The following is a 24,967-nucleotide window of genomic DNA, read 5'->3' on the forward strand; positions in this document are numbered from 1 at the left end:
AAAAAGGAGGTTTAGCGGTTTGGTCTCATAACTTTGACATGACTTTTGAAAATAATAAATTAACTCTTAAAACCAGATAAAGTAAAGCTGCCAGCAGTGATGAACTGGCCCGAGCAGAGTGACCTGATGATTATTTGGTTCTTACCAAGATAAAAAAAAACTTTACATTTAGAAGTGTTCGATAATTTAGGTTATTATTAAGATTATTAAATCTAGAAAAAAAGACATGTCACATGCCAAAACCCACATGTATTCTCTTTTTGTGTCCTTTTTTGGTCATTTTGTGTCTTTTTTTTTGTCATTTTGTGTCTTTTTTGGTCATTTTGTGTCTTTTTTGGGGGTGATTTTGTCTTTTAGTGTCCTTTTTTAGTGATTTTGTGTCTTTTTTTGGTCATTTTGTGTCTTATTTGGTCATTTTGTGTCACAAAAAAGACACAAAAAGACCTAAAATGACCAAAAAAGACATAAAAAGACAAAAAAACAACAACAAAAAACCCATAAAGAGGACACATAAGACGTAAATACACCACAAAAAAGACACAAAGTTTCTTTTTATCTTGGTAAGAACCAAATAATCATCAGGGCACTCTGCTCAAATTAACTATTTTAAGAGTTAATTTCTTATTTTAAGTGTTCAACATGCTTATTTCTAGATTTAATAATCTTAATGTAATAAGGTAAATTATCTGTCCATGCAGCAAGATCATTTCCCTCAGATTTACTGTTTGATCTGTTTTTTAGACTAAACACCTTTTTACAGTGTAAAGGTGGAGAACCTTTATAACTCCATATTGTTCTAATTTACCGTGTTGGTCCCATCGGGCAGAGGGGGAGGAGCTTAGATCCCGTCTGAGCCGACCACAGAGCTGAGTCAGGTCAGCCTGCTGTGGTCGGAGCTGCACCGCGGCCGGCTACATTCTTGGCTGCGTGGCCCCGGGGCCGTTAGTCATGCCATGGCATCTCCTTTATTTAATGCAGGTTTTTACAGCTTTTCCACTGGGCTTTCAGTGGTTAAGTGGCCCTAAATGCTTAATTGGGTGCTGGAAATCACAGGCACTTTGCACCCGCTCTGTAAACCACAACACTTCAGCCTATTAGGGGCCCGCGGAGCCACACGCCAAATAATTAGGGCTGGCGGCAGCTGTAGACCGCAGCATAGGGGTGTATGGGGAGTAAGGGGGGGAGGAAGAATTATACAGGGGGGGGGTCACAGACTGGGTCACTGCTGAGGAAGTAGTAGCTGTAAGAGAGTTAAAGTTCAGAAGAGAGGATTTGCACGAGGATTTCTGCAGAACGTGAGCAGCAGAGTGATGCTGCTTTCATGTTCTCTACGGGATTAACACTGAACATACAGCCTGAAACTCTAGTTTGTTTTTTAAACCCAAAACAAAGTAAGGCTCCGTTTCCATGGTGACGGTCTGAACAGAAGACCTAAAGTGGTCTTCACTTTTTATTCTGTGTGAGTGTGTGAATGTGATTGGCGGCATCACTTAAAGCCATAAGAGCATCTTTCCACATATTTTCATCAGCTACTCCTTCCACAAAGTTCTCCTCCAAAGCCCTCTGGATTTTTTGGCCATGTAGTGTCTTTTTTTGGTCAATTTGTGTCTCTTTTTTGTAATTTTGTGTCTTTTTGTGGTCAATTTGTGTCTTTATTTGGCAATTTTGCATCTTTTTTTTGGTTATTCTGCATCTTTTTTTGGTTATTCTGCATCTTTTTTTGGTTATTTTGCATCTTTTTTGGTTATTTTGCATCTTTTTTTGTCAATTTGTGTCTTTTTTTGTCAATTTGTGTCCTTTTTGGTCAGTTTGTCTTTTTGTGGTCAATTTTTGTCTTTCTTTTGCAATTTTGCATCTTTTTTTCGGTTATTTTGCATCTTTTTTTGGTTATTTAGCATCTTTTTGGGTTATTTAGCATCTTTTTTTGGTCAATTTATATCTCTTTTTTGTAATTTTGTGTCTTTTTGTGGTCAATTTGTGTCTTTGGCCATTTTGTGTTTGTTTTTTGTGTAATTTTGTGTCTTTTTCGGTTATTTTGCATCTTTTTTTTGTCATTTTGTGTGTTTTTTTGGCCATTACTACTCCTTTACTAATTACTACTCCCACCAATCGCTGCATCCAGAATGTGATGGAGGTAATTCCAGATCCTTCTCTGTTCACTAATACTATCTGTACATATCCTGGACATTTGGTGGAAAGACTCCTGTAAGTTTATTAGAGCTGCCAGAGCAGCTTGAAGGTCCCACCATGGAAATAATCCCACGTTTCTTTATTTCCTGTCCTGGAGCATGTATGTGACGTAAACACATACGTGACGTGAGCAGATCAGATCAGAGTTTTGCGTCTGGAGGCACATTTTAGTGTTTTTAAGCCCCAAAAACGGCGTCACCGTCTAAACGAAAGGCACTTCCAATAGAATATTTTGTCGTTTTTTTACCCACAAGCGTCCTCGTGTAAACGGAGCCTCAATTCATCTAAATAGTTCCGTGCATGTTGGGTTTTTAAATATGAATGTTTGAACTTTGCTGTGCATTTTCTCTGTTTGTGATCAGCGTTTCCACACAAACGGTAATCTATAAATTATTCTTTGGCGAGTTGGCGTTTTAAAGGAAACATCATCACAGAATCAACCTGAAATAATAAGCATAAAACCTGAAAGCATAAAAAAAATACTGTTGTGTAATGTTGAGAGTTAGCAGAGTCCCCAAACGCCAAATACTCAAAGTTCTTGAGCAAAGTTTACCAGATGAAACTGCTCTGAGTCTTGTTTTAGCATTTCCAGCTGGCCATGATGATTGCATTTTAAGTAGAGGGCTCATATTTGCTCATATGTGTTTCCTGTACAATGACAGCACAGTTTATGAATGTTAACTGATGCTGCGGTCTCTTAGCACGGACACATTCCCATCATTTTTTTTTTAACTGTGTACAAAATTTTGTATCAAAAGTTTTGAGAAAAGGCTGTAAAAGAGTCCATTGTCTTGCGTCCAGCGCAGAGTTTATAGCTTTTTTTTTTCTTTTGCTGCCAAAAATTCTTTGGCATTTCCAAAGGAACCAAAATCCAATAAAAAAAGAAATAAATTCCCACAATTTTCTCTTGCAGTGAAAAAAATATCTGAAGTAGTTAACCAGAGAATATTCTTAATCTTTGCACTGCAAAAAAGGACTAAAAACCAGATCAAACAGTAAATCTGAGGGAAATGATCTTGCTGCATGGACAGATAATTTACCTTGATAAGATTTATTAAATTAAGATTATTAAATCTAGAAATAAGCATGTTGAACACTTAAAATAAGGATGCCATCACTACTGGAAGTCTTTTTGGGTAACTTTGTGTCTTTTTTTTTGTCATTTTACATCCTTTTTCGATCATTTTGTTTTTTTGTGTGTCATTTTTGGTTCATTTGACATATTTCTTTTGGAATTTAATATATTTTTTGGGTAATTTTGAGTCTTTTTTTGGTCTAAAGTCATATTATTTATACGCAGATTGAAGGAAAATGCGCTGAAGAATTCCTAGAAACAGGCAGTTTTAAGTGTTCAACATGCATGTTGAATGCCTAAAATAATAAATTAACTCTTAAAACAAGATAAATGATCTAACACTTCTAAATCTAAAGTTTGTTTTTTTATCTTGGTTAGAACCAAATGATCATCAGGTCACTCTGCTCGGGCCAGTTCATCACTGCTGGCAGCTTTCATTTATCTGGTTTTAAGAGTTAATTTCTTATTTTAAGTGTTCAACATGCTTATTTCTAGATTTAATAATCTTAATTTAATAAATCTTGTCAAGGTAAATTATCTGTCCATGCAGCAAGATCATTTCCCTCAGATTTACTGTTTGATCTGGTTTTTATCTAGAACTTTTTTGCAGTGTGAAAGAAAATATCGTAGTAGTAAACCAGAGAATAATCTGAATCTTTGGTCCCTGATTTGTGTCTTTCTGAACCTCTTTAACTCTTTATAAAGACAGAACAGACAGATATCAGAGAGAACCCATTAATAGGAGTTACAGGGACGTTCTTCATGTGAGTTTTGTGGTTTTCTGTGTTCCGTCCCTACGTTCATTTATACTATAAGGCGTGGAGTCTCTAGAGTCTTTGCCGTGTTCAGACGCTGGCGCAGCGTTGGGAGGGGGACGGACATGGGGACGAACACACCAGCTGGCTGTGGAAGCTGCTGTTGCCGTGGCGACCGGCGGCGGCCGCCATCTCCCCGCTGCCCAGCACGTCGGAGCAGAGCGACTCGACGGCGTCCAGCCTCTCGATCTGCACCAGGCGGGTCAGCAGGTCGGGGATGCTGTAGCCCGCCGTGCTCACCCTCTCGAACAGCTGCAGGCCGTCGCTCATCCCGCCGATCTCGTCGCGCTTCAGCCCGAAGCTCTCGGCGAGGTGGCGCCACGTCTTGACCACGGCCGCCTCGCTGCTGTAGGACGAGCTCAGCATGCGGCTCGCCTTCTCCAGACAGTCGAAGGGCAGCTCAGTGGGGCTCAGACCTGCAGGGGGACAGGAGGGTAGATTATATCACTGATATATATATATATATATATACAGAAGGCTTTGGTAGCTAAGCAACCAGGGCCAGGTGGCGGCCACCAATCAGAGCAGAGCAATCAACTGAAATCAACTGCTGCTGTGAAGCGAAAAAAACAGCACACCAACAAGCATTTTAGTCCAACCCGTAGCTCCTATCATTGATCCGACTTCACTTTGAGCATCCTCAGTTCTTCCTGAATGTCTACATATGTTTTTTGTGAAGAAAAATTAATAAATTGTCTTTTTAGAGCGATCAGAAGAAACTGTTAGCTCTGCTTTCCTCCAGAAATGTTCCCTCCTTTTTCCCATGTCCTCGAACAGAAAGCATTTTTGGCAAAACCATAATACCTATCATTGATCCGACTTCACTTTGAGCGTCCTGAGTTCTTCCTGAACGTCTACATATGGTTTTTTTTCAGAAAAATGAAAAAAATAGCTTTGTTAGAGCGATCTGAAAAAACTGTTCCATCTCCCTTTTTCAGAAATCTTCCTGCGTTTTTAATATGGGAGCCAATGAGGCTGTTGGTGGTGTTGGTGGATCATCTGTGCGTCCTACGCCCAAACTATAACTCTGACAGCTTTACCAGAGGATTGTGAGGGAGAAGACTAATTTTCCTACGTTTCTATGTATAAATTATCTCTGTAGAGTGGAATTTGTGGCCTGGAGCGCAGTTTCCAAATTTATTTTTTGACAAATTTTTCTCTCCCTCTGCACTCTAGCGATGATGTCATCACTCTAGCCTCTCCATAGGGTAACATTGGGGGGATTTTTTGGTGTGTTTTTGCTGAATAATTTGAAAACCGTCTGTCGGAACCCTTAGAAAAGTCATAGCACACTTGTCACCTTTTTAGTGCATGTGGCCAAAACTCTGGGAGGAGTAGTCGACCGAAAAAATAAAATCTAGGATTAAGCCTGGTGGATAGGACATAGTGGGCTCTTTCAAACGTCTCGTCTTCCTCCAACTGTGCAAAAGTGAAGCAAAAATCTCCAGGATTAAGGAGCTGCCATCTTGTATTGATGATGTCATTTGGAGCCAGAGTCTGAACAATTGTGATCAGAGTCATACTCAAACACAAGTCAATCAAAGCTGACAGTCATGACATTATAACCTTGTTTTATAGCAACAAATAACGAATTAACATGAACTTATTAGAAAATTGAACGTCAGCACGACAAGAACTACCTAAAATGACTGAAACCATCTTTGAGAGAAAATTATTTGATGTGTAAATTTGATTTTTTTCATCTCTCCACTAACATGGAGGAGGATTTATGACCGATTCTGCAGCCGGCCATCAGGGGGCGATACAGAGGTTTTGGCTTCACTTTTGAGGAGCATGTTGTCTATCGTTTTTCATGTTTTTTTATATGACAATGGAGTCATCTTATTATTTTTATGAGAGATTCTCCAGAGGAACTCACCCTCGGTCACGTTGCAGGCTCTGGCGTACAGATCCAGGATCTTTTTCCTTCGGCTCTGCAGCATCTGTGTCATAAAAAAGAAGAACACTTTGTGATTTCCAGATGAAACTGAACTGGGAATCTGTTCACAATCATATCTTTGACTCTTGTAACGTCTTTTAAGAGCTCCATCTTCCTACCCCCGGGGTTTTATTGTTGTTGTTGATGGCGTTTACGCTGCTGATGTGGTTGACGCTGCCGATCCGGTTGGGACTCTGGATGTTATTGGCCTGTCCGGCGGCCATGTTGGGGGCCCCGTTGCAGGCTCGCTCTCGCTCCAGGAGCCCCAGAGAGAGCAGGCACAGGTCGGGCTTGTTGCCCAGGTTGACCAGGCAGCGGTTTGGGTTGGTGGTCTCCGTGGATCCTTGTTTATCGGACGGCGGCTCCTCGTCGCTGTCGATGCTGCGACTCAACAGCTGCTCGTTCTCTGATGACGCATCATTTTCACTGCAAACACACAAAACACACTGATGTCACTTTTTATATTCTTTTCATTGACATTGATTGAGCTCTACACTGCAAAAAATGTGTTTAGTCTAAAAACCAGATCAAACAGTAAATCTGAGGGAAATGATCTCGCTGCATGGACAGATAATTTACCTTGACAAGATTTATTAAATTAAGATTATTAAATCTAGAAATAAGCATGTTGAACACTTAAAATAAGAAATTAACTCTTAAAACAAGATATCAAGATATTAATTTAATGTCTGGTTCAAACAAAGGTTCATTTGTTTGGACAAATATAATGATAACAACAAAAATATCTGATAAGAGTTTAATTTAAGATCTGATATCTAGACATTTAACGTGATGATTTTGGTTATTATCAAGAATGTTTCCATGAGTGTAGATGTAAAAATGACGAAAAATACACAAATTGACCGAAAAAGACACACAACTATCAAAAAAGACACAAAATTACCAAAAATATATGTAAAAATGACAATTAAAAAGACACAAATTGACCAAAAAAGACACAACGATGAAATTAACTCTTGACATTGCAGCACATAGAGAGTCTAACGGCTAATGGTGCGTTCAAGGTCTACACCAATGTCAGAATTTTCAACGTTGTTCCGAGCTCCAAGTTCTGACTTTCAGTGTTAATTAAACACACCATAAGGCGTTACGGTAAGAACGTGTTAGACCCGCCTTCAAAATAAAAGCAAACACATGTAGCTTTCAAAATAAAAGCACATGGATGTGTTAACAGAATCCTCCACAGAATTTGCAAGAAAACTGTCAAAATAAGACGCCTTAAATAAAACATAGAAGAAACCTTATTATCCTTTACAATAACTCATGAAAATATGCAATAATTAAGATGAAATAGTGGCATTAGAATGTGTGAGAGGCACCAAATTTAGGCTTTTAGGGCAAAAATGTTCTTTGTTTGGTTCCCATCATTTTTACTGCACACACAAAACAAACTGATGTCACTTTTTTATATTCTTTTCACTGTCACTTCCTCTCATTGCACAAAATCTCTTTCTAGCAGTAAAAACTCTGCAGTTTTTTCTGCCGCACTCCACATTTAAATACCATGAGTGACAGCTAACGAACCAGGATGACTGGTGTCTTTGCAGGCTCAACAGGAACTTTGACAAAAAAAATATTCTGACATTCAGTGTAAATTAAACGCATCATAAGGCGTTACAGTAAGAAAATGTTAGACCCGCCTTCAAAATAAAAGCAAAAACATGTAGCTTTCAAAGTAAAAGCACATGGATGTGTTTGCAGAATCCACCACAGAATTTGCAAGAAAACTGTCAAAATAAGACGCTTTAAATAAAACATAGAAGAACCCTTATTCTCCTTTACAATAACTCATTAAAATATGCAACGATTAAGATGAAATAGTGGCATAAGAATGTGTGAGAGGCACCAAATTTAGACTTTTAGGGCAAAAATGTTCTTTGTTTGGTTCCCATCATTTTTTACTGCACACACAAAACACACTGATGTCACTTTTTTATATTCTTTTCACTGTCACTTCCTCTCATTGCACAAATTATCTTTCTAGCAGTAAAAACTGCGGTTTTAGCAGTTTTTTTTCTGCCGCACTCCACATTTAAATAACATGAGTGACAGCTAACGAGCCCAGGATGACTGGTGTCTTTTTAAATGAAAATGAAGTGTTGAAGAATGCTGTTGTTGTTGCCATGGCTGCTGGTGTTTTCTGTGATTGACTGAAATAGCCCTGCCTTTTAAAACATGATACCATGTAATATCATTTGATTACCCGGCCTCTCCTCCCCGGTGAGGCCGGCTCTGGATTTTCTCCCGAAAGCACCTTGTTGACAGAGATGCTCACAGAATGCCATTGTTTCCAGTCCCACGCTCTGATCCCAACACACACTCAATGGCATTGTTTCCCCGACATCCAACACCCACTCTGGCAGCTAAAGCAGTGAGTTAGCACATCCTCTGGCATGCTGCTATACCACACTGTTGATGCTCACAGTGTGTGTGTGTGTGTGTGTGTGTGTGTGTGTGTGTGTGTGCTCCATATATTGGGACAGTGTATCAATTTTAGCATGTTCACTGTTTGAGCACTGGATCATTGGAGCACAATGGCTCTCTGTAGATTTTTGTGCAATACTTTATCCTATAACTTATTCCCACACTACACTGTAAAAAAAAAAAAAAAAACATGTTGTTTTTACACAAAAAAAACCAGCAGCTGAAGTTGCCAGAACTTTACTGTAATAAATACGGTGCAACTTTTTTTAATATTACGGTAAAAAGATATTGATTGTTTCATGTTTAAGATTTCCATTTTATTCCATATTTACCGTATGTTTGTTTGTTTTGTTTTGTTTTCATAACTGTAATTATGCATATCCATTGTGAAGCACATTGAGTCTGCCTTGTGCATGAAATGCGCTCTATAAATACAGTTGAATTAAATTGTATAAATAGTAAAAAACCGGCAGCTGTGGTTGCCAGAATTTAACCGTAAAAAATAAGGTGCAACTTTTCCTAATATTACGGTAAAAAGATATTAGCACTGCTGTTGATTTCACGTTTAAAATTTCCATTTTATTCCATTTTTTACCGTAAAAATAACAAGTTTTTCCATCAAAAGAAACGCTGTTTTGCCATATAATTGACAAGAAAATACTTTATAAATAAAAACGCATAAATTAAAGATGTTACCATTAAATGTTACAGTATATTTTTGTTAGAGATATGGTGTTTAGTACATTTAACAGTGAGAAAAAGGATTTTTTTTTACAAAAGGTAAATGCAAAAATTAAAATGAGGCTTGTATATTTATTACATTAAATACATATTACAGTGTATTTTACAGTGTAGTAATGTATTTTTCAAAAAACAAAACTAAAAAATACTGTTTTTGGCTGCTATATACATTTACGGTGTTTCATTACTGAAACTGAATTAACTCATTCATCATTTTATCTTTTACTGTCATGGTTTAGCAGTTTTTTCACCATAAAACCTGCAGACATTTTTTACAGTGTAGAACTAGCGGCTATAAAGCAGCTTTGTCTGCACATGAAGGATGAGACAGGCGTTTGCAGAAAGACGAAGGTGAGAAAACTGTCGTCCTTTTGTTGTCTGCCAGGATGTGTTTTCACCTGGTGGCGGTTTGAACTGAAGCGTGAGATAAATACCCCTATCTGCCTCTATCTGCCTCTATCTGCCCCCCTATCTGCCCCTCTCTGCTCGCTAGGCTCCAGGGCTCATCTAAGCTCCTCCAGACCCTCCTCTCTCCTCCTCTCTCTGCTCCAAAGCCACATAATGACTCTCTGCTTCATTAAAAACAACACAAAACTACCTTTTTACATGCCTTTCACACACACACACACACACACACACATACATATACGTGGAGGGAGGAGAAGAAGAAACGAGGCCAGCAGCGGTGCTGCTACTACTGCTGTGACTTGTTCTGTGGTGGCTTAATTACGGGCAGATGCTGAAAAAATGATAAAAGCTCCTTTCTGTTGTGTAAAGCCTCTGTGACGCCACCAACTAATGCAAACACACTGGAACAGAATGCACACTCAGAGATAATGTCAGAGTACACAAGTGGTGAATATAAAGTATTCTGCTGTGTGTTTACCCTGCAGATGGTACATGCACAGCTATGACACACACATGCATGATGCAGGAATTATTATAGTTACTGTAGACACACAAAGGTCAGTGTGTTAAGAATATTTCTCAGGTTGCCTTTTGCCATTTACACCCTGATCACTGCAGGGTACATTTCAAAATCCTTTAAAGCAGGGGTCTCAAATTCAAATTACCTGGGGGCCACTGGAGGCAGTATCAAAATGACCAAAAAAAGACACAAAACGGACACCAAATTACTAAAAAAAGACACAAAATTACCCAAAAAAGACACAAAATGACCAAAAGAGACACAAAATGATAGAAAAAAGACACAAAATGACAAAAAAAGACACATAATTACCAAAAAAAGACACAAAATTATTTAAAAAAGACACAAAATGACAGAAAAGACACAAAATTACTAAAAAAAGACAAAATTATTTTAAAAAGACACAAAATGACCGAAAAGACACAAAATTACTAAAAAAAGACACAAAATGATAGAAAAAAAACTAAATTACTTTAAAAAGACACTAAATGACAAAAAAAGACACATAGTTACCAAATGAGACACAAAATGACCGAAAAAATACAGAAAATTATTACAAAAAGGAAAAAAGACACAAAATTACAAAAAAAGACCCAAACTTACCAAAAAAGACACAAAATTATTTAAAAGAGACACAAAATTACCAAAAAAAAGTAACTAAAGGGACCTTCCACACACATCACGGTAAAGTGCCATTCATATAAAACTCACATTAAACTTTCATATCAAGGTGGGGGCCACAATTGGCCCGCGGGCCGCGAGTTTGAGACCCATGCTTTTAATTCCCCAATCCGTGGTCCTGCTCCTACAATAATCTCAAAACATCTCAGCCCTTACAGGACCACCAGACCCCTCAGAACCGCCCACCATGACCTGTTGGATGTGCCCAGATGTTACTGATGGTGCGTTCAAGGTCTACACGAAAGTCAGAATTTTCTACGTTGTTGGCATTGCCCAAATTAAGAAAATGAGACATTCTTTGAGAATATAGCCAACGTTATTGCCAGTAATGGGGTGAATATGATCGGCTGCCACCAGAACAGAAACACTCACCTCTTCACCGTCTTCTGAGGGACAGTTTTCAGTTTGTCGAACTCGTCTTTCTCTGAGTAGATCACCACGTTGTCTGAAAGAGAGAAAAAAGAGGATTATAGTTTGTTTTTTTATCTCACAATGCAAAAAACAGAGAAAGGTCAGAAAGAATAACTCTGCAAATATACAGAAATCTCTAAGGATGTTGATCTCTTTGTGTTTCATATATGAAAAGACTGTCTTGTACTCAAACTTCTCAAACAAATATCTCTTCAGTTCGTGTTGATTAAATGCATTCTTTTGCTGAACAGCGGCCACAAGTGTCCATTTTTAAATTTCCATATTGTATTAATTAACTAGGGCTGCACAATTAATCTAATTTTAATCATGATCACGATTTTAGCCGCTACGATTAAAATAACCTGATCGTCGGTGATATAATCGGTGATATAAGTCCTCCTGCAGCAGTCTCTCCCAGCTGCAGAGCCAGAGGGGATGTTAACCCCTTAGCGTCCAGTCTGCTAATTGCTAACAGGCTAACAGTTAGCTCTGTAGCAGTACAGTGTGTATGTGCTAACAGGCTAACAGTGAGCTCTGTAGCAGTACAGTGTGTACGTGCTAACAGGCTAACAGTTAGCTCTGTAGCAGTACAGTGTGTATGTGCTAACAGGCTAACAGTTAGCTCTGTAGCAGTACAGTGTGTATGTGCTAACAGGCTAACAGTTAGCCCTGTAGCCGTACAGTGTGTATGTGCTAACAGGCTAACAGTTAGCCCTGTAGCAGTACAGTGTGTATGTGCTAACAGGCTAACAGTTAGCTCTGTAGTGCAATAAAAATAAAGATGTTTTCCCTAACATGATGAATAATCATGATTACAATATTGATCAAAATAATCGTTACTATCATTTTGGCCCTAATGGTGCAGCCCTATAATTAACTTTATTTATTTATCTAGCACCTTTCACAGAATGCAACACAATGGTTTACATTCTGCAGCAAACACACACACACACACACACACACACAAGGAGAAGTGCTGAGTGTTACTATTATCTTAAAAATAATATCATAAAATATGAAAACGGGCAGCTGCTAGTTTGAGGCTATATTGAAACGATCAGTTTGAATCTGTCCACTGAGTCAGCGAGTCTGCTGTGGAGGAACTTGGAGTTCACGGAGGATCATAAAATGATTTATGAGTCTGTGTTATAAAACAGGGCGAGGCCATTTAATGCCTTAAAAACTAAGGAGAAAGACTTTTAAAAGTGAATTTCTCACAGATAAAGTCGTCCAGCGTGGATATCGTAAAAGACGAGTTATATTATGATCTCTCATTTTGGTTTCCAAAACCCTGACAGCAGCATTTAAACTGAGCTGTAGTTTTTTTTTTTTTGACAGTTTTAGAGCGCTGTGGTCGTCAAGACGACTGGAAACAAAAGCATGAAAAAGCTTTTTTTTTTTGCATCTTGCTGCCTCAGAACAGCTCTCATCTTCACAGAATTGCACAAATGGATAAAAACAGTTTTGGTGCACAAATTATAATGTGCTTTAAAATTGAGGTCAGAATCTAAAATAGCATTTTTACTTTCATTGTTAGTGTGAATTAGGGCTGGGCGATATATCCATATATATCCATTTTCTGCACATTTTGCTTATAATTTGCACATTCTTCACTTAATTTATAAATAAAAACGCATCAATTTAAGATGTTACCATTAAATATTACAGTATATTTTTGTGAGAGATATGGTGTTTTTGTTAAAAACTGAAAATAAAAGAAAATACTTTATAAAAACGCATACATTTAAGATGTTACCATTAAATATTACAGTATATTTTGTTTTTAAATATATGCTGTTTTGGTTAAAAACTGAAAATAAAAGAAAATACTTTATAAATGACGCAAATATTAAAGATGTTACCATTAAATATTACAGTATATTTCTGTTAGAGATATGGTGTTTAGTACATTTAACAGTGAGAAAAAGGATTTTTACAAAAGATAAATGCAAAAATTGCAATAAGGCTTGTATATATATATTACATTAAATACATATTACAGTGTATTTTACAGTGGAGTAATGTATTTTTCACTGTAAACTGTAAAAAAAAATACTGTTTTGGCTGATATAAACATTATTTTACTTTCATTGTTAGTGTGAATTAGGGCTGGGCGATATATTCATATATATACATTTTCTGCACATTTTGCTTATAATTTGCACATTCTTCACTTTATTTGCACTAGGTTGTATATAGTATATTGTTAAATGTCTTTTTCTGTTAGATTGTTTATTTTTTATCTTTATCTAAAAGGGAAATAATTTTGTGTGCAATTTTTGTGGTCGGCGAATCTAATCTAAATATATCGATATATTTTTAAATGTGATATGGAATTTCTATATATTTATTTCTATATAAATGCTGCTCTTACTAGGGTTTGTCATATTTAGTTCTTTTGTAATGTTTGTTATTCTTTTCTCATATAAATATAAATATTTTATTTTATAGGCTATTTTTATTTAAGATATTTTGTATTTAAATGTGCACTTTATGGAGCTTTTTTAAAAAAAAAGGTTCATAAAGAATTCATGTTCACTTGAATAAACGGTTTCAATAAAAAACTACTTGTAACATTTTGAAGTGTGACAAAATTAAAGCTCAGAAACTGAGAAAAGATCTCACATGTGACTTTGTCAGGCTCTGGTCTAAACTTAAATGTTTAATAGCTCTATAAATAAAGTTATTATTATGTTGCATTATTATTATCATCTAAAGCTAAATGTTTAATAGCTGTTGTCAGGAGTTAAAGAACCCTGAGGAACCCTGAGGAGAACGGTTCCTGAGGCTGCAGGATGTAAACGTGGAACAGAAGAACTGCAGCCACAGCAACGTATAAAATGATTACACTGGCTATTATGTTAAATTACACTTGCATCATGGATACTGATGGGGATAGACAGAGTCATGAGTGAATACCTGAGTGGAACAAATGCTGTGTGTGTGTGTGTGTGTGTGTGTGTGCGTGTGTGTGTGTGTGTGTGTGTGTGTGTGTGTGTGTGTGTGTGTGTGTTTAAGCGTCCATGTCTTTCATCTTGCAGCCTTATTAACTCAGTGTCTGTTTGAGTGACAGCTAGCTCCGGTAGAGCTCCGAGCAATGGGCTTCTCTCCTGAATACACAACACACACACACACACACACACACACACACACACACACACACACACACACACACACACACACACACATTCCTGTACTTCTATCTTTATGAGGACCCTCATTGGAACAGTGAATTCCCTTGCAAGTTTATAATAGTTTTGGATTTTTCATTAGTTTTAAAGAGGTAAATATTGTAAAGTACAGTAAATATTGCCTTTATTTCCTTTGCCTTATCCCTCTTTAAAAAGCTGACAAAGACGAAAACGAAGGACATTTTCACTATAGTTTTAGTTCGTTTTGTAACCACACCTACACAGTTTCAGTTAATTATCTTTCTTTTTAAACTCTCATTTTTATTTTTATTTCATTTTCGTTAACTATAACAACCTTGTTCCCTAGCCCCTTACCCTAACCATCACCATGACAACTAAATGCCTAACCCTAATACATAAACTTGATGTAACCTTTAACCCTTAAAACAGCCTTTAAAGAAGTGAAGACCGGCCGAAATGTCCTCACTTTGCAAAAACGTCCTCACTCTGTTGGTTATAAACGTGTTCTGGTCCTCACTATGTAGGAAGAACAAGAACACACACACACACACACTGAGAACAGAACAGTAAGCAACAATGCTGCATTTCTTTATCAATCTAATGACTTTATGATGTTTTTTTAGCCGTCACGTTATCGTGTCAGCGGCCTCGTCGCACCACATAATGTCTGTGGTCGCACATACACTCAGTGTGTGTGTGTGTGTGTGTGTGTGTGTGTGTTTCTGTGCGTGTGTGTGTTCACATCGACACCACATGTGAGCGGTTAGTCAGTCAGTCTGAGAGTGAAACTGAACAGAGCATCATTGTCAGCAGAAATGGCGCCTAAAGCAACGTATGGCTTCAGCTGTGGAGGCTTCACATTCCACCAGGATGTCCTCATCACACACACACACACACACACACACACACACACACACACACACACACACACACACACTTGCATTTGCATACATTAAACACAGATGATAAATATGCACATACATATTAAACTGACATGCCAAGCCAACACTATTAACATTTAGATGTGATTCGATTTATTTGATTACATATTTAATGTTGACTTCATCAGCGTTGCATCGCTTGTTGTCGGGCAGATCTTAACATGAAGTGAGAGTTCAAGTCTTCCATAATTCATATACATCTATGCTGCTCCAGAGACTATTCTGATTTTTCAGGGTGAAATTGTTGCAAAAGGATCCACCGCTTCAATAAAACTAATAAATATATCGACACTACAGGCCAAAAGTTACTTAAATGTTGTGTTCTCAATGTCTTTATAAAAACAGTGTGTATTCTTTGTATTTCTGGATGTGTTTACTACATGATCAGACTTTACCTTTATTGAATTGAAAATCCCAATAAATCTATAAACTGTGTTCATATCTCTGACAAACTACCACAGAAATGGATCAAACTGAAGCAGCTGATTAAAGAAACAAGAGTTCAGATTTATACTTTAACCCATTTAGGCCTAAAAACTGCCTGTAAAACCTCTGATTGGTGATTTTAAAATCAGCCCCTAAAACCTGAAGTTTTTCTGTAAATCCAACAGAAGTGTCAACTCTTCCTACTAAATAATAGATTTTTCAGCCTCTGTAGCAGATAGAAATGAAATTCATAAAGTATGTGAGAGCTTATAGCTGTTATATCTGAGCTCCCTCCGCTATAGTCGTCTTCACCATGATTTATAAGTTCTGGAAAAGTCCCATGATGCATTGGGACACTCCCACATTAATCTCATTTTGTGTCTTTTTTTAGTCATTTTGTATCTTTTTTTTAGTCATTTTGTCTCTTTTTGTTTCTTTTTTTGTCATTTTTTTTTCTTTTTTTTAAGTCATTTTGTGTCTTTTTTTTAAGTCTTTTTGCGTCTTTTTTTAGTCATATTGTGTCTTTTTTTAGTCATTTTGTTTCTTTTTTTTTTGTCATTTTGTGTCTTTTTGTGTCTTTTTTTTAGTAATTTTGTGTCTTTTTTTTGGTAAGGAGGAAGTCCCATGATGCATTGCGACACTCCCACATGTATTCTGATGCATTTCATTGGCCAAGAGACCGAAAAAAGGTGAAAAAACTACAAATACTACAAAACGACGTATCCGCTTTCCGCTTTAATGGTAGAATAACACAACAGCGCCCCAACAGGTTCTAATGGTAGAAATGCAAAGGTGTGTTCTAATAAGTGACTCTTCATATAATAATCATGCTTATTTTGTTGCAAAGTATAGCAATGAAACTATGATCTTTTTTTGTACAAATTTGATCTTGCTTCCAAACTTTTGGCCTGTAGTATAAGCAGTAAAGGAAAGTGTTGTATAATACTTTGCAGATATAATCTCGTCCTCAGATAAAACAGTGTTCAGATCTTAACCAATAATCCAGACAGACAGTTACCTGGATCAATGTTTGAGAGGTTTTGCAGCAGAATGACAGAGTTTCTCTAATCTCTGCTGGTGGTTTCTGCTCTGCATCAACTGGCTGTTAAATAAACCGTCTGCTGTGTCACTGTGACCGTTGTGGAGTCATTTTATAGTCGTTAAAGCCGAGCGTGGAAAGAAACTAATTATAGTTTGTTCTCACTGTAATTATGGAGCTTTGTGTGTCTTTATACTGTAGTTTTAATCTCTGTGTTATGTGTTATTGGGTATATATTTTGTAGGCTTTCTCTTTTAGGAGCTGTGCAATCTGCAACGGGAGAAGTTTATGGAAACGTGGAAATGATCAGTTTGTGACCGTTGGCCTGTTTATTTTTACAGATATGAAAACAGTGAGAACGTTGAGGAGGAAAGAACAGATGGTCGCCACATAAACACTCACTAGATTATTCTATGTGCATGTTTTTCGCTGCGTTTCTGCCTTTTAAAGGTCTGATCTTACTCTAAAGTAACTGCAGTAACTACATTTTTGCTTGAAACTAACAACTAACAACAAAAAATGAATTCCATGATGTCTGTTTTATCTTGTGGCAAAGTTTTAAGCTTTGTTTCAGAGAAAAAATGACATAAAAATTGCACTAACGACAAAATCCAACTCAAAACTAAAGCTAAACTTTGACTGTGTTTGATGAAGACTTTTATTTATTCATTTGTTGAATAATGAAGACAAGATTAATAGAAATTATACATTTATTTGAAAGGGAAATTATTATCTAGATAGTGATGAAGTAAAAAAGTGAGATAAAAGTATTTATAGACTAAATTATAACATTACTTTATCATATTAAGTCTAAAATATGCACATTTTTGAATAGAGTTGTTAAACACTTTTAAATGCATTTATAACAAAATCAATCTGAAATTTTTATTCACTAAAAACTAAATATAAAAGCTGAAAGAAGAAAACAACATTACAGTTCCTGCTCTCTGTTTATCATCACTATTAGAACCTTTTACAGCGAAACCAGAGACAGGAACTATGTTTTTGGGGTCAAAGGTCAAATGAATCATCATGATTTTTGAGCATAAAAATCAATCATGTAGAAATAAGTGTCATATCATAAATCTACCTATAACACATTCAGCTGGCCAGTTATAAAAACGATTTAAAAAAAAACTTTAAAGCAGTTTTTTTAACTGTGTTAACTGTTTTTGTAAGTGTTTAACAACTCTATTCAAAGATTTGTGTATTTTAGACTTAATATTATAAAGAAATGTTATATTTTAATCTTAATATAATTTTATCTCACTTTTTTTTACTTCATCACTATCTAGATAATAATCTCCCTTTCAAATAAACTTATAATTTATATTATTTTTATGTTTAAATTAGTTTATATATCCAAAGCAGACCACGGTGAGTGCAATTACTGCTTAGTTTTGAGTTGGATTTTGTGTTTTTTTAATAAAATTATTTCTCTGAAACAAAGCTTAAAACTTTGTCACAAGATAAAACAGACATCAAGGAGTTCATTTTTATTTATAACTCAATTTTGACCAAAAATGTAGTTACTGCAGTTAGACTCTGTAGGACAGAATATATGTCGAACAGTTTTCACGTGTAGTCTTCTTACTTTGAAAGTCAAATTCCCTCGTGCTTCACTTAAAGCTCAAGCAGTAAGTTCCTCGCCTAGTTATTATAGACTCTGAATTTATTTTCTTTCTGTATTTAAATATCATCTCTTGTTTCAGAACCCTTCAGAGTCCCGGCGTTTCCCCCGGTGGCCAAAAATGTGCAGAATGTTAGAATCATGTATACAAGGATGTAAATAACAAGATTACTTATGTTTGGTGTCAGCATCATATCCGGGATAGAATCAAAACCAGGATCAGGCTCATAACCGGGACACTAGTGTGGTGTAAACAAGACCCCCCTCCACTCAGGAGGCCGGGGCCCAGATGGGAGTTAAGTCAGTTTGTGAGAGACACCGAACAGGAAGACATTATGAGCTCAATGCTGCGAGAGCTCATTAATTATGAAATGTGTGTGTGTTGTTTCTCACCAGGGACGTCTTTCTTGTCTTCCTGTTTGTTGGTCTGAGCCTCCACCGCCTTCACAACCTGTCCAGAACAACACGCTGCACACACACACACACACACACACACAAGGAATGTCATTAACACAAATACTATGGAAGAATTATCCTAGTTTTATTAACCCTTTGATGCACAACATATTTACAATTTTTTTACACATTTTTCTGTCCTCTATCTTTTGATATCAACTTGTTTTATGATTGAATATTCCAAGTATGCTTTAAATATCTTGTTTTTGATAACAACAGATCATTATTTCCATTTTGCTTCTCATACTTAATGAAGAAAAAACGTTTTAAATTATTAAATAGCTAACTTCTTGGCTAAGTAGCTTGCTAACCTAACTACTTAGCCAAGAAGTTAGCTAAGTAGTTAGCTTAGCAAGCTACTTAGTGAAGAAGTTAGCTAACTAGTTAGCTTAGCAAGTTACTTAGCCAAGAAGTTAGCTAAGTAGTTAGCTTAGCAAGTTACTTAGCCAAGAAGTTAGCTAAGTAGTTAGCTTAGCAAGTTACTTAGCCAAGAAGTTAGCTAAGTTCTTGGCTAAGTATTTAGCTAAGTAGCTTGCTAGGCTAACTACTTAGCTAAGTTCTTGGCTAAGTATGTAGCTAAGTAGCTTGCTAGGCTAAGTAGTTATCTTAGCAAGCTACTTAGCTAAAAGATAGATATGGGTCATTTTTGACCCATGTTGTGCATTAGAAGAGTAGTGACACAAAAAGGGATTTTGTTTAAAATAATAATAAAGGAAAACATAAAATTAGGATGTATGATGATCAAAAATAAACAAATTGAGGAAAACCTGGAATACTGAATGATGAAAATAATTTATTGCAAAGATATCGGGTCACTTTAGACCCATGTTGTGCATCAAAGGGTTAAAGAGTGTAGATTTTCAGTTTGAGAGCCTGATTTTATTCCTTTTCAGTGAAACAGCTCCCTCAGGTCTGAAACAGTTCATTGAGCATATTTGTGGTTTTTATTGTCATAAATAGTACAATTTTATTTCAGATTGCATGATTTTTGTGGGTTTTTTGGCCTCAATATGTTAATAAAGTGGGTTAAAGTGAAAAAATAATAGTCAGATCAATATTGAAAATATGCTGAGAAAATACCAAACATGGGTATAGTAAATATTATGTGGTATATAAAGGGCAAATAGGCTCAGACCCCACAGGGTTAAAGGCTTTTTGAGATTTAAGACTTTGTTTTAGGGTTGAGGTTACAATTATAGTGAAAATGTCCTTCGTTTTCGTCTTTGTCAACTTTTTTCATTCATAATGAAGATGGATCAGACAAAGGAAATAAAGGCAAAATTTACTGTGACCTCTTTTAATCTCCCACCCAACAAATACCCTATTACAAAAAACTACAACTAATAAAAACTAAACTAAAACTAGTGAATTCACTCTAAAAACTCATTAAAACTAACTGGATTTGAAAACAAAAAATCACAACAAAACTAAAACTAAAACTAATGAAAAATCCAAAACTATTATAACCTTGCAAGGGAATTCACTGTTACAATGAGGGTCCTCACAAAGATAGAAGTACAAGAATGTGTGTGTGTGTGTGTGTGTGTGTGTGTGTGTGTGTGTGTGTGTGTGTGTGTGTGTGTGTGTGTCTCACCCTGGCCGCTGGGTTTAGCCTTCAGGATGTAAAACATGATGATGAGGACGATGGCGATGGCCATGATGAAGATGGTTGACATGGCGATGATGAGAGCTGTTGCTAGGTGACCCTGTCCAGGAGAATCTGAAACACCATGTAACGTCGTATTAACCCTTTATCAGACAAAGAACTATATTTGGTAACTTCAGGTAATATTTAGAGAAAAAAAGTAGCAAATTTAAGAGATTTAAAGTGGCAAATCTACAAGAAAAAAAGTTCCCGATTTAAAGTGGCAAATCTACAAGAAAAAAAGTTGCAAATTTACTAGATTAAAGTGGCAAATCTACAAGAAAAAAAGTTGCAGATTTAAGAGATTTAAAGTGGCAAATCTGCAAGAAAAAAAGTTGCCGATTTAAAGTGGCAAATCTACAAGAAAAAAAGTTGCAAATTTACTAGATTAAAGTGGCAAATCTACAAGAAAAAAAGTTGCAGATTTAAGAGATTTAAAGTGGCAAATCTGCAAGAAAAAAAGTTGCCGATTTAAGAGATTTAAAGTGGCAAATCTACAAGAACAAAAGTTGCAGATTTAAGAGATTTAAAGTGGCAAATCTGCAAGAAAAAAAGTTGCCGATTTAAGAGATTTAAAGTGGCAAATCTACAAGAAAAAAGTTGCTGATTTAAGAGATTTAAAGTGGCAAATCTAGTCACTAGCCAAGTCTCAGATTTAAGAGAAAAAAGTGTGATAAAAGCAACTTTTTTCTCCCAGAATCACCACTATAATTTCTCGTAGATTTGCCACTTTAATCTCCTAAACTTTTTTCTCAAAATATTATTTTCGTATGTTTTTTTTTACACATTCTGGCTGTATGTAATATCCTCCAATATTCTCTAGGGTTGAAATTTGGAAGTATTTCAATGAGTGTCCTATCAAGGGTTAATGACCAATAGAAGGTTCCAGATAGATGAAGCTTGTTTCTATAATTTACCTTTATCTGGATGAGGGAACACGGTGGTGCTGCCGGGGTCGATCACAGGTTTCTCTCTCGGCCCGCTCGTCATGCCTGAAAAACACACACACCAAAAAGACACACACTTTAAATCCATGCTCATTATTATGGATCAGTGGAAACATCTAATCATTAGAAGCATTAGAAGAAAATCTTGACTTGTATCACATGAATAACTTACAACTTTGATCAAAGGAATCATTTTTGGAAATGTTCACTTTACTGTCAAGAAAAGGATGAAAAGATTTATATCACCATGATATCTTGTCTGAAAAGGGCTTAATCATTTGGAGTTTGAGGCTTTTCTGTTGGTTTTTGACTATTTTTCATTCAGCCTGTATAAACCACTTAAAAAGTGTTCACCATGACATGTTGGTATCATTGTTTTCAGCACAACCTCACCTATATGACCTGATTATAATTTTTTTATTTTGCGTTACTGGATAAACATCCAAATACACACCAGAAATGTCAAAAAACACATAAAAACACAAAAAATTACAAAAAAATGACACACAAAAAGACACAAACAAAAAATGACACAAAAACCACACGAAAAACACAAATAAAAAACACACAAAAAAATTCAAAAAATGACAAAAAAACACAAAAAAATCACACAAAAAACATATAAAAAACACATGAAAAACACACACAAAAAATTACAAAAAAACACACGAAAAACACAAAAAACACAAAAAAACACACAAAAAATGACAAAAAACACACGAAAAACATAAAAAAAATACACACAAAAGTACACAAAAAAAATAAAATTGCAAAAAAAAAAAAGATCTTACAAAAAACATAAAAACACACAAACATTAAAGACAAAAGACTGCATTAAAATGCAATGAAATGCAAATGGCATTTCAGACGTTTTTTGCCATTTCCACACCGCATACTTTAACAGCTCCTCCTACAGATTTAATCTGATCCACTTCAGATTGGTTCAGTATCATCACAAGGCCTTTTGGATCAAAACTTATTAAAAGCTTTGCAGACCGTCACACTATGGGGGCGTGGCATGGCGGCAAAATATGGCGCTTTGGCATAAAACACGAGACAGTATAACTTGACCATACATTGTCCAATCTGCCTCAAACTTGTCATGCATGATGATGGTTCATCACTGAACAGTTCTACATAACAATATTTCATGAAGTCTTTCAGTTCTCAAATAAAAAAAGGTTGGAATATTTGTCATCTGTGCAGAAAAGTGACATTCATATTCCTAATTGTTCAAAGGAAATCCTGGACATTTAGTATCACTGGCAGCTCATCTGTTATTGGTTATGACGTGTTTGCTTTGGCCTTGTATTTTATTGACTTCCTTCCCCCGTATAGAGGTCTATGACATCATTCAGTAAACAGCAGTATTTCACAAAGGTAAATAATGTGTAACAGTAACAGCAGCCTGTCCTAAACTTTACCTCTCTCAGAGAACAAACGCATCCAGAGAGGAAGAAGCTCTCTGTCTGAATTTATTTCTTTCTCTTTGTTCACTTTCCATCGTTTCCAACCCCCCCTCCTCCTTCCATCTGTCTCTTTCTCTGGATTATTCATCGACTGTTTCTCCTCGTTCCTAATGGAGCTGTAAACGGCTGGCAGCTCATAAATCACCTCTTTAATCAGTCTTTTATTTCACCGACTTGATACACTCTAGACCTCTCTGGCATGAGCCGCGCTGCTTCCTGTGGTCTTAGAGCCTCATGTCATTACACACACACACACACACACACACACACACACACACACACACACACACACATTCCTGTACTTCTATCTTTGTGAGGGCCCTCATTAGAATAGTGAATTCCCTTTATTTCCTTTGTCTGATCCATCTTCATTATGTATGAAAAAAGTTGACAAAGATCAAAACGAAGGACATTTTCACTAAAATTTTAGTTAGTTTTGTAACCACACAATACAGTTTCAGTTAGTTATCTTTTTTTTTGTAACCTTTAACCTTAAAACAAAGCCTTTAAAGAAGTGAGGACCGGCTGAAATGTCCTAATTTTGCAAAAATGTCCTCACTTTCGGTTAAAAACCTGTTACGGTCCTCATTATGTTGGAAGTACAAGAACACACACACACACATTCTTGTACTTCTATCTTTGTGAGGACCCTCATTGTAACAGTGAATTCCCTTGCAAGGTAATAATAGTTTTGGAATTTTCATTAGTTTTAGTTTTAATTTTGTTGTGATTTTTTGTTTACAAATCCAGTTAGTTTTAATGAGTTTTTAGAGTGAGTTTGCTAGTTTTAGTTCAGTATTTATTTATTTTAAAAGCTTTAATTTTAGTTTAGTTTTTATTAGTTGTAGTGTTTTGTAATGGGGTATTTGTTGGGTGGGAGATTAAAAGAGGTCACAGTAAATTTTGCCTTTATTTCCTTTGTCTGATCCATCTTCATTATGTATGAAAAAAGTTGACAAAGAGGAAAACGAAGGACATTTTCACTATAATTTTAGTTAGTTTTGTAACCACACAATACAGTTTCAGTTAATTATCATTATCATGTAACCTTTAACCCTTAAAACAAAGTCTGAAATCTCAAAAAAGCCTTTAAAGAAGTGAGGACCGGCCGAAACGTCCTCACTTTGCAAAAATGTCCTCACACTGTCGGTTAAAAACGTGTTCTGGTCCTCACTATGTTGGAAGAACAAGAACACACACACACACACACACACACATTCTTGTACTTCTATCTGTGTGAGGACCCTCATTGTAACAGTGAATTCCCTTGCAAGGTTATAATAGTTTTGGATTTTTCATTAGTTTTAGTTTTAATTTTGTTGTGATTTTTTGCAAAATGTCCTCACTCTGTTGGTTAAAAACGTGTTCCAGTCCTCGCTATGTAGTACAAGAACACACACACACCACACACCACACACACACACACACACAGAGAGCAGTGCCCCGTGGCTGCAGACATTAACTCGGGGTATGTGTTTACACTCTGGATGAGGATATGAGCCTGAACTGGAATTCTGTTTAGCGTCTTGCGGTTTCATCTCTTAATCATGTCTCGCAGGCTGAACTCACACTGCAAAATGATAATTCTGCAGGGCATTCTGGGTAGTCAGGTCCAAACAAACGGAGAGGAGCAGAATTACAGAGCAGGGAGACATGTAAAAAAAAGAAGAAGAAGAAAAAAAATCAAAGCATATTTGTTTGAGGTGAGATTGTGAGGCGGGATGAAGCAAAGGTTAGCTTCTGATAAACAGCTCTGCTAACATGTGATACGGAGCCACATGTGTCGCTAGGTAAATTAAACAAATCTGAATGTTTTCTTACACTTAGTGGATACTCTGATCTCTGCTGATAGCCAGTGTTTTATGTGCGCTGCAGCAAAAGTCAATAAAAATCAAAAGGTGACGGTAAAAAAGCAAAAAAATGTAGCGCTAATCTTGTAACTTGTGTCTGCCAAAGAGTAGCATCGACACAAGCAGCAACACGCTAATCATCTTTCTTTCTCAGACTGAAGTTTTAATTATGAGACAGACAGAGCGA

General features: G+C 36.3%; 1 protein-coding gene across 1 annotated transcript in view; it reads right to left on the minus strand.

Annotated features, from left to right (window-relative positions):
• Positions 1-3,710: 3,710 nt before the first annotated feature.
• Positions 3,711-24,967, minus strand: part of edar (ectodysplasin A receptor) — a 78,051-nt gene continuing 56,794 nt past the window's right edge. Inside the window, 8 exon segments of the mRNA XM_059343617.1 lie at positions 3,711-4,496; positions 5,960-6,023; positions 6,139-6,445; positions 11,187-11,259; positions 18,807-18,881; positions 20,464-20,589; positions 21,708-21,752; positions 24,754-24,765. Of these exon segments, the coding sequence (XP_059199600.1) occupies positions 4,111-4,496; positions 5,960-6,023; positions 6,139-6,445; positions 11,187-11,259; positions 18,807-18,881; positions 20,464-20,589; positions 21,708-21,752; positions 24,754-24,765 (1,088 nt within the window). The 3' untranslated portion in view covers positions 3,711-4,110.

This window comes from Centropristis striata, chromosome 10 (assembly GCF_030273125.1).
Source record: "Centropristis striata isolate RG_2023a ecotype Rhode Island chromosome 10, C.striata_1.0, whole genome shotgun sequence".
NCBI lineage: Eukaryota > Metazoa > Chordata > Actinopteri > Perciformes > Serranidae > Centropristis > Centropristis striata.